Source organism: Epinephelus lanceolatus, chromosome 15 (assembly GCF_041903045.1).
Source record: "Epinephelus lanceolatus isolate andai-2023 chromosome 15, ASM4190304v1, whole genome shotgun sequence".
Lineage (NCBI taxonomy): Eukaryota > Metazoa > Chordata > Actinopteri > Perciformes > Serranidae > Epinephelus > Epinephelus lanceolatus.
The window spans coordinates 19,172,750-19,187,975 of NC_135748.1; the positions used below are offsets into that span (position 1 = coordinate 19,172,750).

General features: G+C 41.7%; 1 protein-coding gene across 8 annotated transcripts in view; it reads left to right on the top strand.

The window, feature by feature from the left end:
- Positions 1-15,226, top strand: part of LOC117267239 (ryanodine receptor 3) — a 168,041-nt gene that overhangs the window by 134,458 nt on the left and 18,357 nt on the right. For 2 of the 8 annotated variants that reach the window (XM_078175018.1, XM_078175020.1), the window contains 16 exons: positions 139-238; positions 4,035-4,144; positions 4,449-4,500; positions 4,578-4,631; positions 4,727-4,826; positions 4,913-4,992; positions 5,072-5,148; positions 6,417-6,490; positions 7,613-7,630; positions 8,302-8,382; positions 9,825-9,913; positions 10,001-10,129; positions 10,257-10,361; positions 11,289-11,370; positions 13,022-14,334; positions 14,505-14,563. In XM_078175018.1, the coding sequence (XP_078031144.1) occupies positions 139-238; positions 4,035-4,144; positions 4,449-4,500; positions 4,578-4,631; positions 4,727-4,826; positions 4,913-4,992; positions 5,072-5,148; positions 6,417-6,490; positions 7,613-7,630; positions 8,302-8,382; positions 9,825-9,913; positions 10,001-10,129; positions 10,257-10,361; positions 11,289-11,370; positions 13,022-14,334; positions 14,505-14,563 (2,523 nt within the window). Of the gene's footprint in view, positions 1-138; positions 239-1,818; positions 1,916-4,034; positions 4,145-4,448; positions 4,501-4,577; positions 4,632-4,726; positions 4,827-4,912; positions 4,993-5,071; positions 5,149-6,416; positions 6,491-7,612; positions 7,631-8,301; positions 8,383-9,824; positions 9,914-10,000; positions 10,130-10,256; positions 10,362-11,288; positions 11,371-13,021; positions 14,335-14,504; positions 14,564-15,226 lie in introns of all 8 variants that reach the window. The other 6 variants (XM_078175019.1, XM_078175021.1, XM_078175022.1 and 3 more) reach the window with 3 other exon arrangements.

Genomic DNA, 15,226 nt, shown 5'->3' on the forward strand with positions numbered 1-15,226 from the left:
GGCTGGATGTGAAGCGTCTGGATAATGTCAACTCTGCCGGAGTTTCACGCATTCAGATGTCATCTTTTCTCTTTGTCTCTCTGTTCAGCCTTTGTTGTCTCCTCAGTGTCACAACTCTATTGTACCTCATCCCCTCAGGCACAAAAATAATAATTACTTCCTGAAATCCTACCGACATATTTGGCTGGAGATAATGCATGAGAACACAGACTATGACAGTCTGCTCTCCATGCTGACGGTAACGTAGTGTTGATTCAATGTTGCTACTGTACCACCTTGCACACCTCTCCTAACTTCCCCTCGCCTTCCTGCAGGCACGGTCTGTGCAACAAATGTAACTCCCATTTAAATATTCCCACTGGTTTTTCCACTGGTCTGTATCTGTTCAAGGAATAGTTAGACATTTTGGGAGATATTCATAATTGCCTTTTCTGCTGAGAGTTACAGGAGAAGATTGAGACCACTCTCATATCTGCATGTTAAACAGAGCAATAAGCAATTAGCTTAGCTTAGCATAAAGACTGGTAGCAGGAAACAGCTAGCTTGGCTCTGTCAGAAGGTAAAAAACAAATCAGCCTAGCAACACTTTCTAAGGGTTAGTAAAGACCAAATGCAAAACGAATTTTCACTTTGCGTCACTTAAGGGAATACGGTTGCTGGAGTGTATTTTTGGAGTTATAGTTTTGCTAGGTAACTGGGGAAGGCAGCTAATGCTAACGTTAGTGCTAACTTGGCTCGTAGGAAAGTGCAACCAATAGCTGGAATCAGGTAACAAATACATATTTTAGCAGTCATCATGTAGTTCTATGGCTTTTGCTCACTTACGCGCCCTCTCTTCTTTTGTTGTGTCTGCGGCAATGTCTCAGTGCCGATAGCCTTTTCCTACACAAGGTCACGCAGATTTTTCGGCCAAGTTAAAATGTTTCAACTTGCAAGGTTGCATATTTGCGTCTATTCATGTTTATCACACCTCGTTTCCACTTGCTTATGTGGCAACTGAACTGAAGAAAATAGCCTGTTAGCAGCCTGTTAGCTAAGCTAGCACACTGTCTTAGGGTCTCTCTGAAATCCACCGCAAAAGGTCAGTTTTTTTTTAATGTTATTGAGGCAAATTCTGGACCAAAGCATTACGGAGGGGAGGCACATCGGATATCACAGAGATTCCCATGGGAATGAATGGACTTCCGGGTGCCTTGTCTCCGTATCTAAGTGGAAACGAGACATTAGCATTTTTGCACTGACCTCTTATGTAGCTAATCACACCATGTGAAAAATTAGCTTCAGGTTTGGTCTGACCACTCGTTAGAGCTCACTAAATTTGTTTGTTTAGTCTGTACAAACACAGATGAGCTTTAGAGTTGCTTAGGTGGATGTTTTATTTACTTTTGGACAGAGCCAGGCTAGCTGTTTCCAATCCCTTTGTATTTCTAAGCTCGTCCTCTCCTGGCATTAGCTTTTAGCACACAGATTTGAGAGTGGTATTAATATTCTCACTCTCATCAAGAAAGCAGTAAGCGAATTTCCTTAAATGTCAAACATTTCCATTAACTGTTGCTGATGTGCAGATATGTGGGTACTTAATATAATATAAAAGTCTAGATTTGCAATTTCCGCATACGGATGTGACCAGACGAACAGAGAGCAAAGAGCATGTACATCACATTTCTGTATTTAAAAGCGACAGTTTCCTTTGAGGTGACCAGTTGGATGAGCTAGTGTCCTAAACTAACCAGCAATAACCTCTCCTAAAGGGGTCTATCCCCGTCCTTTGCTCTGCTCCTACCTAACCCAGGCTAATCTCCTCTCACCCTTCCTTAGGCATCGCTCTATTAACCTCTTCCTCCTGGCCTATCAGAGAATATGGATAGAAACAGAGGAGTACTCTTTTGAGGAGAAGCTAGTGCAGGATCTTGCAGTAAGTACTTGTGTCACCCCCCAGTGCCCTATTATTGGTACCTGTGTGCTGCGGGGAGCTGAGCGTCGCGCCTCCAGCACCGCTTTCCTTGTACTTGCGTCATTGTTTTAAGTGCCCCAGTTCCACCACGTACCACTGGGTCGCACTTAGTCATCCATTCGATGTTTTTCAACCAGATGTCCCATTTTTGGCAAGCATGACATCACCGCTGATGTCAGAGCCAACTGATGTATTTCGACCACCGTGTCCCATCCAACATGGGTAAGAGAGCATCTATTCCGCCTCGATGCTTTGACTTACCTGTGAAATTTCTGAAAGTTGTGGTGTCTTTCTTAAATTTGTACACTCACAAAACATCACAGTCATGCATTGAATTTGTAAAGAAAACAGAGGGAAACCAGCACGTCCAGCAGCTGCTTTCTTTACAACTTCACAAAGTGCTTCAAAAATACTTTTGCACTTTGTAGCCCATGATAACCTACAGCATAATATGCAGAGATTGATTAAGACGCTTAAAGGATTTATAAAATAGAGTTTAATAAATTCAGTTTTCTGATCTGGGACAAGAGGCTATCATGAAGGCACGCTGGAACTCTACACACCCCACTGTGCCCTTGGGTGTAGTTTTTTTTTTCTTTTTCAATAATAAAATGAAGATAAAATTCAAATTAATACAACTTTTAAAAATCTAATCTTTTTTACATTATTGGAAATGGAAGCCACAGGGCACCACATAAGAAGTTAAGGGTGCGAGAGTTGAAGAACTTCGTGCTCCAGCCAACCAAGCACACATATATGCATCAGCTCTGCAGAAAAAATAGTTCCAGTGTGTCTGCTATCGTGATCAGTCTCTAATCTTTTGTAAAATGATAGGAAGTCTTTGATAAAGTGTAAACTGGGCTCATGGAGAGTCATGCTTAACTCCATTCTCCTGCTATAACACTGCTGATCATCATCCACTGTGTGTGTGTGTGTGTGTGTGTGTGTGTGTGTGTGTGTGTGTGTGTGTGTGTGGCAATATTATGGATCCCACTGCTTTTCTTGGCAAGACACTTCATGTGAAGCATTCAAGCACAAGGATTTGCCAGGTGTTCATGCTCATGCAAAACAATGCAAGAGTGCTGATTTTGACCACAGCTACCTATCACCACGCCTATTATCACAAAACATCATATTTTATAAACTCTTCATATGTTTTACTTGTGAAGATCTGGGCTGGAGAGGCAGTCATACTGGGTGAGATGAGAGCCAGCGTCTCGCAAAGCAGGATGGAGACTTTACATCCGGGGGTGTGGGAACACTTGTGGACAGCCGACAGCAGGCCCTCAGCCACGGGCACGGACCCTGCAGACTTCCTGCCCTCCTTCTGGTTCTCCTGCATGCTCTGTGGACCCTGGCTTGACACTTGGCTGCCAGGCTCTGTCCCACAGCCTCTAAGCAGTCTCCAGCAAGCCCCAACGACCCAAGCTGTGCTCTGCTCCTCTGCCAGAGAACCAGAAATATCCCTTTTCCGTTTTGGTTCCCACACCTAATTCTGAACCCAGTCGGAAACCAAAAATATCAGGTTGTTCTTAACCTAAGGTGCGAACCATGACGACATCAGTGAGTCCTGATAAGAACCAGTTCAAGGACCAGAGCTAATTTGATGGAAAAGGGTGCGAGGCGGGCGAGGTTTGTGCTCATGGTTGAGGGCCCTCTGTCGGCTTTCCTCTAGTGTCCACATACTAGTGGGAGTGGAGATGTGGACTTTGCCTTTTAATTTGGGGAGTTCATGCCCCTGTTCTTCAAATATTTGTTTGCTATGATTGGATGACAAGCGTTTTGCGCTCTAGGGCAGGACAAGAAAAGCAGTAGGATCCATAATAACACTGGGTGTGCGTGTGTGTGCCAGCATGTGTGTGGATGTGCCTGTCCATGCTCGTGCTTGTAGTGTACTATCCGCATGCTGTCAGTGTATCCTATCACTGTTTTTTCTGATACAACCTGATCCTCTGAAGGTAAGTGGTGTACAGTTAAATGATGGTTAAATGTCACTGTAACTACTGTTAATATTAAGTATTTAGTTAACACTGAGACGACATGCCTGAGCTGCAGTATTTACTCGCATGGGTTTGTCCAGAAAACGCAGCCCAAAGTGCAGGAGGAGGAAGAGGAGGTCGTCAGAAAGCAGCCAGACCCTCTTCACCAGCTCATTCTGCATTTCAGCCACAATGCTCTGACTGAGTGCAGGTGAATACACACTCGCTGTCACACACCTGGCCACCTGGCACCAACACACTCTGCTCCATCTGTGCTACATAATAGTTTTGGCTTGCCTCTGAGCTAATAAAGAGCTGCATTAAGCTAAATCATCACCATATATTAAAACTGGGACAAAAACACAAGCAGTTTTTTAGTATTCTCTGTAGTCCTGTCGTGCATATATTACAGTGGCTATAAATATAGCTGCTTAAACTTGCTTATTATTGTAAATATGAGGTGTGATTGGGTGCTACACATGGTCTAACCATCAGATGTTTATCTCCCTTTTTAGTTCTTTGGAAGAGGATCCCTTGTATATTGCATATGCAGATATGATGGCAAAGGTAACTCATTCTCTATATTGCTTTTCCTGAAATGTGTGTGTAATTTCACAGCTTTGACATCCTGCTTTCTCTTTCAGAGTTGTGATGAAGGTGAAGAAGAAGATGAGGAAGGAAAAGAGAAAACATTTGAGGTGCTATTGATTTCTCAGGATTACTGTTCTCCATTTCACTTTGTTTTAAAACCATGTTCACAAGTGGTGCTTTACTGTATCATCATTTCACACAGGAAAAGGAAATGGAGAAGCAGAAGATGCTGTACCAGCAGGCCAGACTACACGATCGAGGGGCAGCAGAGATGGTGCTTCAGATGATCAGTGCCAGCAAAGGTAGGAAGAGACACATTCATCTGTCTGCCTTATAACTGCCGCCTTCTAGTGTCGCCACTGTGTGATGTGTGATTTGTGGTCATTAGGTCGACTTGGTGCTATTGTGACTTTCACCCTCAAACTAGGCATCTCCATCCTCAACGGGGGAAACATTCTGGTGCAGCAGGTACGCATCAGTCGACAATCTGTTTTGTTAACAGCATCTTTAGCATCAGCTAATCTATTGTGCTTTTATCTTGATGCAGAAAATGTTGGACTACCTGAAGGAAAAAAGAGATGTCGGCTTTTTTAAAAGTTTGTCTGGACTGATGATGTCTTGCAGGTAATGCAGCCAGTCATCACCACTTACCAGACACAAAACACCTGATTTCCTTTTTGTTTTATTTCTGAACTGCAATTTAAAGGGGCAGTCAATGATTCAAATCCAGTTCCGTGATACTCATAGAGTATGTTATTTGATACCCATAATTTGAATGGAGCAGCATGTAGTAGAGCCCGTCGTACTCGTACTCGTACTCGTACTTGTCGTCCTTGTGGTCCGGGTTGCGAGGATAGCTGCTCCTGCTGTGTTAGCTTGTGCTAACTGGGCAGACGTTGAACTGACCACTGGGATGAGAGTGGCTCCAGACATGGCAGCAACAGAAAGTTTGTTGATCCGACAGCGAGTCAGGATGGCCTGGAATCAGATCCCTGGTGCAAAAAGGATCAAATGCAGGCATCGTTTGACTGGAGTAGTTTCTATACTTCTTGGTGCAGGGGTTATTTAGGTAGATGCCTTAATATTTAAAATAATAATACATTTAATTTTTTGAGTGCTTTTCATAGTACTCAAAGACAATTAACATCAGTTAAAAGCGATCACAAAGTAGACTACAGTAAAATACACACATCATTCACACATTAAAAGACGTTTTGAAAAGATGAGTTTTGATGAGTGTTTTGAAGAAGAGAGGTCAATGCAGACACGAATGTGTTTGGGGTAATGGTATTGAAGTATTGAGTACCAATACCCAGCCCTAGTGTTTATACACAACCCCAGCTCTGTAAATTGGAAACAAACAACAGCACAACACTATTCCAACCAATTAACAACAGGGGGGTGTTTGTGCTTGTGCATGAGACTGGGAAAGGCCATTGATGTATAGAGAGAGAAAGGCATTGGGAGCCAGAGGGGCGCTTCAAATGGGGCACTGACGGGAGGGGCGTATTTGTTTGGGTGTTGCGTTTAAATATCAACAGTCTTTCTTCAGAATTGCAGCTTCCACCTTTAAAGGTCAATGACTAGTCACAGGAAGTACTGCTTAGCAAGTTGTCTTCTGTGGTTCTGGTGGAGCTTTGTCAAGGCTGACACACAATGAACAAACACAAACCTCTTTAACAAACATGTTTTTGAACTATTGACCTTTATATATTGACCTATATTGGGGACTAAAAGTCAAGATATTGCCAACTGTTTTTGGACCATTACATGTAGAAGTGTGAGTGCAGTGCTAAATTGCTGGAGTGTCCATTTAAGGTACATGTTGCAGATATACAGAATACAGAAATGAAATGTATCATAACTTAAGCTTTGTATTTTGTCTCTTACAGTGTTTTGGACTTAAATGCATTTGAAAGGCAAAATAAAGCTGAAGGTTTGGGGATGGTTACTGAAGAAGGATCAAGTAAGTGAGGATAACAAACATGGTAAACGTTTCAGAGACCGTTCTAGTCGTTGATTTACCAACAATATGAGCGACTGATTTCTCTTCCATCATAAGACTTTTAATCATGCTGATGCAATATATTTATGGCTTTAATGTGCTACTGAATAAGAAGCTTACAAGTCAATATCTGCGGCACAGAATGATTTTATGCTTTGTGTATAGACAGAACCTCAATACTAAGAGTTCAGCAGTTTATGTGCTACACTGTGTTGCTGCTAAATGCTGATCTACTGCAGATCTGAGAGTATCTTTGCGAACTGACAATAAAACAGAGCTTATGAAATTTATAGCTTTATTTGCGCAGCGGATGGACCCTTTTTCTTTAGCAACACTAAAAGCTTTCAGCCATTCAGTGTTTCAGATGTGGCCCAAACCACGGTGCACGCTATCAGAGATACCACCGAGGACCCATGTAGAAATCGTATTGTGGCATGTTGTGTCTCATTCATGGCGTTACCGTCCTTTAGTCAGGCTTGTAATGGGCTGCAAGACGAATGACGCAGCGTTAGCTTGACGAAACATCTGCTCTTTAGTTTGCTGTTGCGCGAGCCCATCTTCATGTCACATGCGTCTCTTGTGTGTCATGTTGTTGGTCATCATCATGCAGGTAAACCTGTGCTACTGTATGTCTAAGTCCTGTCTGGGCCTTGTCTGCCACGTAAAAGCACTCACAGTCACGAGTACATCCACATGAAAACTGCACATTTAATCAGAGGTCTCTATTTGATCTGATGGGTTACATACAGTATATAAATTTATAAGTTTCTCTCATGCATACTCAGCTCATTCTCACCTCATAAGCTCAGGCATAAGTGATGGTAACTGTTAGTCTGTCTAACCTGTAGTCTAAACACCTGCCTAGCGAGCAGACTGGACTTTAAGACTTTGTCTAATTGTAACCGCATGTCTCTGTCGCCAATCAATGTGAGTATGTAAAGATATATATATCTATAGCGCTATCACTCTTTCCTGTTCCTACTTCTTCTGATTGAATATCAATGTCTTCTCCTTTGCTTATGTCTGCTTTTGTTTTGTTTGTTTGTTTTCTTCTGATCATGTTTTTTATCTCATCGGTCGCAGTCAACGTGAGTGAGCGGGGTAAATACATGGTTTAGATTCTACTCATTTTATGCAATGCTGACATCTTGATTGCTCTCCGATCAACGCCTTCCTCCCTCTCCTCGTCCCCTTCCAGTCCTTCTCTACCCCCTGTCCCCTTCCCTCCTCCTCCTCGTCTTCCCTTATCCTGAATGCAATACAACCTCCTTCTTTGTACCTTGGACTGAAGGAACGCATGCATGCTTCTTCTATGACATCTGGATAGATTGTTCAGTCCATGGTCAGGTGCCCTAAACTGACTCAAATCTCTCCACTTCTTCGTTTGTAAGAAGTCAGTGCTTGTCATTTTTGTGGGACCTTTTATTATTTTATTAATTTTGATGATACTAACCAGCGTGTACTAAGAAATAAATCTCCCGAAGCTTTGTCTGTAAGATGCAACAAAGCTTTGCTGGTGTTTAGTAACAGAGCTCAGTTTTATCCATATTATAAACCTTGTTTTAATTTGTGAGATGATGCACTATACCTCCTCTGTGTGTTCTGAACCTCTATTATAGTGCACATATTTTGATGCCGTATGACAGCTAGACAGCAGCTTTATGAGGAAGTGAAAGCTATGCAAGCCCTTATGCCTGTACTGACATTAAAATGATGGGTCTCTGACCTTCTTATCACTGAAAGGGGCAGTTAATCTCGTTTCCTGTCCTCAGGTTCCAAGGTACTGCAGAATGATGAGTTCACTAAGGATCTCTTTAGGTTTCTGCAGCTTCTCTGTGAGGGCCACAACAATGGTAGGTAGACACTTCTCCATAAACCAAACTTAAAGTGGAAATAGACAAGTTTTTTTGCTTTAACTAATCATTATGAAGTGTTGATTGCGCTGTAATGGCTACAGAATAATGACACCATCAGCATTTAGATTGCTTCTCTATAAGCCTTGCCTTCATTATACACCGGGTATGACCTTCCGGGAAAATAAAAGCTCGATTTATGACACAAAGCAAGTGCATAAACCATAGCGCTTTTGTTTTCCCCAGTAGCTATCGGTAGCTATCCTCAGCTACCAAAGAGTATCAGTGTAAGTTCTTAGCAATTACTATCCCCTGTAAAGAAAAGTTAATGTGGAAAGTCTACTTGGCAAAAGAAAAAGAGCCTTGTTGCTAGGCTCTGAGGAAAATCGTCATCGATCCGGTGCTTTGTGATAATGGTGCCAGCGATAATACCACTTGGAAACCATGGGTAGATTATGAGACAGTGGGCCCCTGGGTACAGATGTGCAAAAGGCCTCACCGCCTTTTCTACGTAGGAGCAAGACACACACATATTGTGGTGGTTTCACGTCTCTTTGTAGTCGTTGTGCATCTTTTTCAGATTTTTTTTTTCCGTCTCTGAGGTAATTTTCTGTCTTTACTGGTTGTTTTGTGTCACTTATAAGTCATTTTGTATCTCCTTGTCATTGTTCTTTGTCTCTTTTAGTCATTTTGTGTGTTTAAGGTAATTTGAGTCTCTTTGAGGTCTTTTTGTGCCTCTTTGCAGTACTTACTTGTCTTTAATGTCCTTTTGTGTCTTTTTTGTTGGTTGCTTTTGTCTCTTTGTAGTTATTTTGTGCATCTTTGCTGTTCCTTTGCACCACTTTGTGGTCTTTTTATGTCTCTTTTTGGTCATTTTGAGTCTCTTCCTGGTAGGTCAATGTTAATTTGAGTGACATTTTGCAGATGAAGACCAGGGTTGTTTTGTGACTACTTGTCATTGTTCTTTGTCTCTTTGGGGTTGTTTTGTGTCTCTATGTAGTCATTTTGTTGTTTTTTTTTGTTGTTTATTTTTTTGTCTCTTTGAGGTCATGTTTTGTTTTTTGGGATTTTTTTGGTTGTTTTGTGTGTGTGTGTTTTGTAGTTATGTTTCTCCTTATGATTGTTTCATTTTAATTTAGTGTCTCATTGAGGTAATTTTGTGTCTCTTTTGAGTCTCTTTGTAGTCATTACATGTTAATTTGAGTGAGATTTTGCTGGTGAAGGCCATGGGGGGCCCTGACAGTTTGCCCCCCTGGGCCTGTGTCCAGTAGGCCTGTTTATTAATCCACCATGTTGCAAATGTGAAGGGGGGAAAAGTTGAAAAGTTGTCTTTTTCCGCTTTAAAAATAAGCTGCATGTCACTGTTTTAGATGTTTGGTGTTGGGAATGTACTCAGCTACAACCAGTTATTTTTTCCATCTTATTTTTCTTGTCTCTTTTAGATTTTCAGAACTTCCTGAGGACTCAGACAGGAAACACAACTACAGTCAACATCATCATTAGTACTGTAGACTACTTACTAAGACTCCAGGTGGGATGTTATTACAATCAGATATAGCCGAAACAATCATTACTGCTCTTTAATGTGCTAAATAATTTTTATTCTGTCTTCTTTTAGGAATCCATCAGTGATTTCTACTGGTACTACTCTGGTAAAGATATTATAGATGAGGCAGGTCAAAGAAACTTTTCCAAAGCGCTGGCAGTGGCCAAGCAGGTCTTCAACTCTTTAACTGAGTATATACAGGTACCATATCACAACATACTGCACCACAACATGCACTAATTAAAAACCTGAGCTTAAAAGACTGATTATAATGCTTTGAATAATAATCTCTCCTCTCTCTGTACCTACCCAATGCTGTGTGCTCCAGGGTCCGTGTATTGGGAACCAGCAGAGTCTGGCTCATAGCAGGCTGTGGGACGCAGTGGTGGGCTTCTTACATGTTTTTGCCAACATGCAGATGAAGTTATCTCAGGTTTGTACTTTTGTCTGCAATAAAGTGGTGATGCTGCTGTGTTTTGGAACAGAACTTGGTACTTGTACTCAGATATTTCTATTTTAAGCTACCTTTGAAGCTACCAGGAGGAAATATTGTCCTTTTTAATCCGCTTCATGAACTTGACAGCTACTAATATAGTTATAGATTAAGACTTTACACATAAAATATCTGATAATTTTATCAAATATGATGCAATATTTTAGATTACAGTGCTCATCAGTGTATAAAGTAAGTAAAATTGGCTCCACTGGATCAACTACTAGATTACATTTCTGAAAAAGAAAGAAAGTAAAAATCAGAGTACTTTATCCACCAGTTGTAGGTGTTATCAGGCACCTTTAAAATATCTGTGGCCACTAGAGGTCTCTCCAAGCTCAGGAATAACCTCAGGCTACTGCACTACAATTACATTTGTCATTCCACTCAGCTATATGATGTATGACTCCATCAAATCCATAATATTTCCTTCCTGCCCAATAACCAAGGAATGGGATGAAATTCAGCCATTTAACCTTATCTCGTGGTCATGAGAAAGGACAGTGGAAGCCTATATGAGGGAGAGCACAGGTGGACGGGTTTGGATTTAGCACATCAAAGTACGCCTCAGATTTATGGCATGCTGAATACAGACTCCATAGAGACCCTAAATGAGTCAGACTGACCTAGCCATCTGCTCTTAGACAGTAAAATAACATTAACCCTGGTGTTGATGGATGGATGTTACATAGAAGGCCCTTCTGTGCCCCGGCAGGGCCATCGTGGGTCCTAACAATCTAAGGCAGCCTTGATCTCTCAGGGATATTAGACAGCATGGCGGTACTCTAACAGGCAGGCCATCAGTAGTCTGTGTGATATAGTGCAGTGTGAGTCACAAGGTTTCCTTTTTTTGTCTTCTCCTCACAGGACTCCAGTCAGATTGAATTATTGAAGGAGCTGCTGGACCTGCAGAAGGACATGATCGTCATGATGCTCTCTCTTCTCGAAGGTTTACTTTTGATGATTCATCATATTAGTTTGCAGGATAGCATAGGATAGAATTGTGTCTTTTATGACTGTCATTAAACAGTTTTGTTTGCTTGCAGTGTGATCAGATATTTACCAAAGCAGCTTTGCTTAAAGGTTCAGTTTGTAAGAGAGGGGGATGTATTGGCTGAAATGGAATGTAATATAGTAAGTATGTTTTATTTAGTGTATAATCACCTGAAAATAAGAATTGTTCTGTTTTTGTTACTTTAGAATGAGCTGTTTATATCTACACAGGGGGCTGGTTCTCGTCTACAGAATCCGCCATATTGCACCACCAGAGTAGCCCAGAACAGAAAACAAAACACTGACTCTGGATAGGGCAAGTCATGTTTTCAGCCATCATAGATGAGCCAAACAGCCTTGAAAAATGATTAATTAGTGTTTTAACTGGTTTAAATCATCAGTTTTCTCGATAAGTATGACACTTAAGGCTTAATTTCTCCTTAGCTGAGGGACTTACACAGTTGCACTGAATCCCCGAAAAGGTTCCTTAGTTAAGGAAAAATGTTAACTCATTCACTGCAGCAGTAGAAGTTTCCATGGAGATTGTTTGCCTTGACTCACACTTGTGATGCCTATTATCCTCTCACAAAATTGGCGTATAGTTAGACTAGGAAAAAATGGCAGAAAGACAAGACAAGAAAACCATCTTGGTCAGGGGAGGAAAAGATTACACTGTTGGAGGAATACAATCATAGAAAGCACAAACTACAAAGTAAATTTGATCCCCAATTTCCAGAAAACAGATTGTAGGAAGAAATTGCAATGAAAATTAATTCAGTCAAATCTTTAGTTCTTCTGGTCACAGAACACTCTTCTCTTAGTTTGTCTTTCATTTATCACCATAAACTGGGTCATGTTGCAATTAAGATACAGTCAGAGGTACCTTAAGTTTTTTTGTTTTTTTTTTACCTTGCTTTGATTGCTCAGATCTTTTGTGCAACCATCTCGGGATTCCTTAAGTATAGGACCAAGACAGGGAGCAAACCATATATACTGAAGTGAACATTTTAAGGAAACCTTAAAGAGAAGACTTAAGGGCGTTTCGTGCAACCTGTTTTATTTTGAGGAAATTTTAACTAAAACTTTAAGAATCTCAACTTAAGGTGTTTTGTACAACCGGCCCCTGGTCCTTTTAAGAGTAAGAGACCTCTGAGGATAATTTGGCTCTTGGTAAAAACCTCCTGAATCTTCAGTTGAACCAGGATCTTATGTTATCAGAAAAAAAGGTGAGCACACGTTGGCAGGTGCAAGGCTAGCGGCCTGTCTGCAGTGAGCCAATCAGTGTAGGAGAAACATTGATTTGTGATGTGAAACTGCTTTTTTTAGTGTTTTTACCAGTTGAATCACCTAGTCTGTTTGTTTTGGAGAGGAAGAGACCTCTTTGGATAATTCAGTTTGCGCTAAAATCCTCCTGAACAATGAACACTGAAGGAATTCTAACCAGGAGCTCGCTTGGCACACGGGAGAAGTTTCAGCTTGTTGCCATCTGCAATCTTCACCACTAGATGCCACTATGTCCTAGACACTGCTCCTTGAATCTGCCTGAGTGTTGCTTGTTATTATTTGTACTGACCTTTGCTTTGGTCTCTTCCTCCGTTTCTTCACAGGTAACGTTGTCAATGGCACTATTGGCAAACAAATGGTGGACACCTTGGTGGAATCTTCCAGCAACGTGGAGATGATCCTAAAATTTTTTGACATGTTCCTCAAGTTAAAGGACCTGACTACCTCGGACAGCTTTAAGGAGTACGACCCCGAAAGTAAAGGGGTCATCTCAAAGAAAGATTTCCAGAAGTCTATGGAGAACCAGAAACAGTATTCCCAGTCTGAGATCGAGTTCCTTCTCTCGTGTGCCGAGGCCGACGAGAACGACATGTTCAACTACGAGCAGTTTGTGGAGAGATTTCATGAACCCGCCAAGGACATTGGCTTTAATGTAGCTGTGCTGCTGACTAACCTCTCCGAGCATATGCCTCACGATGCTCGCCTCTCAACCTTCCTCGATCTGGCTGAGAGTGTCCTCAGCTACTTTGAGCCTTACTTGGGTCGTATTGAGATCATGGGTGGAGCCAAGCGCATTGAGAGAGTTTACTTTGAGATCACTGAGTCGAGTCGCACCCAGTGGGAAAAGCCTCAGGTGAAAGAGTCAAAGCGGCAGTTTATCTTCGATGTCGTCAACGAAGGTGGGGAGAGCGAGAAGATGGAACTGTTTGTCAACTTCTGCGAAGACACCATCTTTGAGATGCAGCTAGCCTCTCAGATTTCTGAGCCAGACCCAGTGGAGCGTCCAGAGGAAGATGAGGACGACAACCAGAGCGTGGTGGAACACCAGGAGGAGGAAGACGAGGAGAGTGTGATGCTGGAGTCTTCTTCGGCTTTTACAGTCGCCTGCATCTCCATGAAAAAGAGTCTCTGCCACTTCCGCCAGCTGCTCACTCTCAAAAGCATGAGGCGGCAGTACAGAAAATTCAGGAAGATGAGCATTAAGGAGATGGTGCGAGGCTTCTTCTCTTTCTTCTGGATGATCATCACAGGACTCTTTCACTTTGTCTACAGCCTAATTTGGGGTTTCTTCCACATCTTGTGGACCACTATGTTCGGGGGCGGCCTCGTTGAAGGGGCCAAGAACATGAAGGTGACGGACATTTTAGGAAACATGCCAGACCCCACTCAGTTTGGGATCCATGGGGACGTGTTAGAGATGGAGAAAATGGAGGCGAGTGAAGCGTCAGCGTTGGCAGAGATGGGTCAGATGGCTCCGGGAGAGGCAGGAGAGGCAGACCTGATGGCTGAGTTGCTGAACATACAGCCAAAGAAAGAGGGAAAGCACGGGACCGAGCCAGGTTTGGGGGATGTGTCTGAGGTGGTGGTGGGAGATGCTCCATCCATAGCAAGCGCTGTCAAGCAGAAGAAGGCACAGGTCAGTACTCATTATAAAGCCAATTTAGTTTAGTACTTCTACTCTTAATCATGTCTAAACTGACAGACTCTAGAGACAGTACAACATTAGATCTGACGTGTCTTGAAACACATTTGTTGTTATATTTGAACAAATTGTTTAAGTGACTGATGCTCATGTGTTTGTTATAGTTGGCTGCAAAGAAGAGAGCTGTAAATGGAGACTACAAATCTGATTCAGAAAAAGGAGAGTGAGTGTTTTTTTCATTAATTATCCTCAGAAGAGTTGCAACTGATATGATTTTAATGTCATTTATATCTTAAAGCATTTTCTGATGGTGTCTGCTTTATAGTTCCTGTAGTGAAACATTTTCAGATTTTCGAAGGAGCATCAAGTATGAAAAATATCAGATATTTAACAGGATTTAAGTTAAAGAGAAAGTTTGGTATTTTTCCATCTGGAACTTATTTTCTGTTTTTTATGTCTAAGTGACTAATCGGAACAACAATTTCTGAAATGTGTCCAGAATTGGGCGAGAGCGCTACAGCTGGCAGCTGCAAAACAGGTTGCAATGTTACCACTGAGGGCCTGTTTACACTAAAAGTGGTTGTTTTTGTCACTGACAGGATCAGATTATTATCCTGAGTGTCTGACAACTTATGGAAAAGATCCCTGCAGAGATAAACATTTTTTTTAAAGTAAGATCCTTTTTGTTTAAGGAAAGTCAAATCAGATTTATTTATAGAGCACATTTAAAATCAATAAATGTTGTCCAAAGTGCTCCACAGAGAAATAAAAAAAAAACCACAGGAATGATTAAATAAAAACAGTCCTAAACCAGAAACAGCAGTTTAACCAGAAACAACCCCAAAAACGCTATTGCTAAACCCACCAGCCTCCATTTAGATAAACT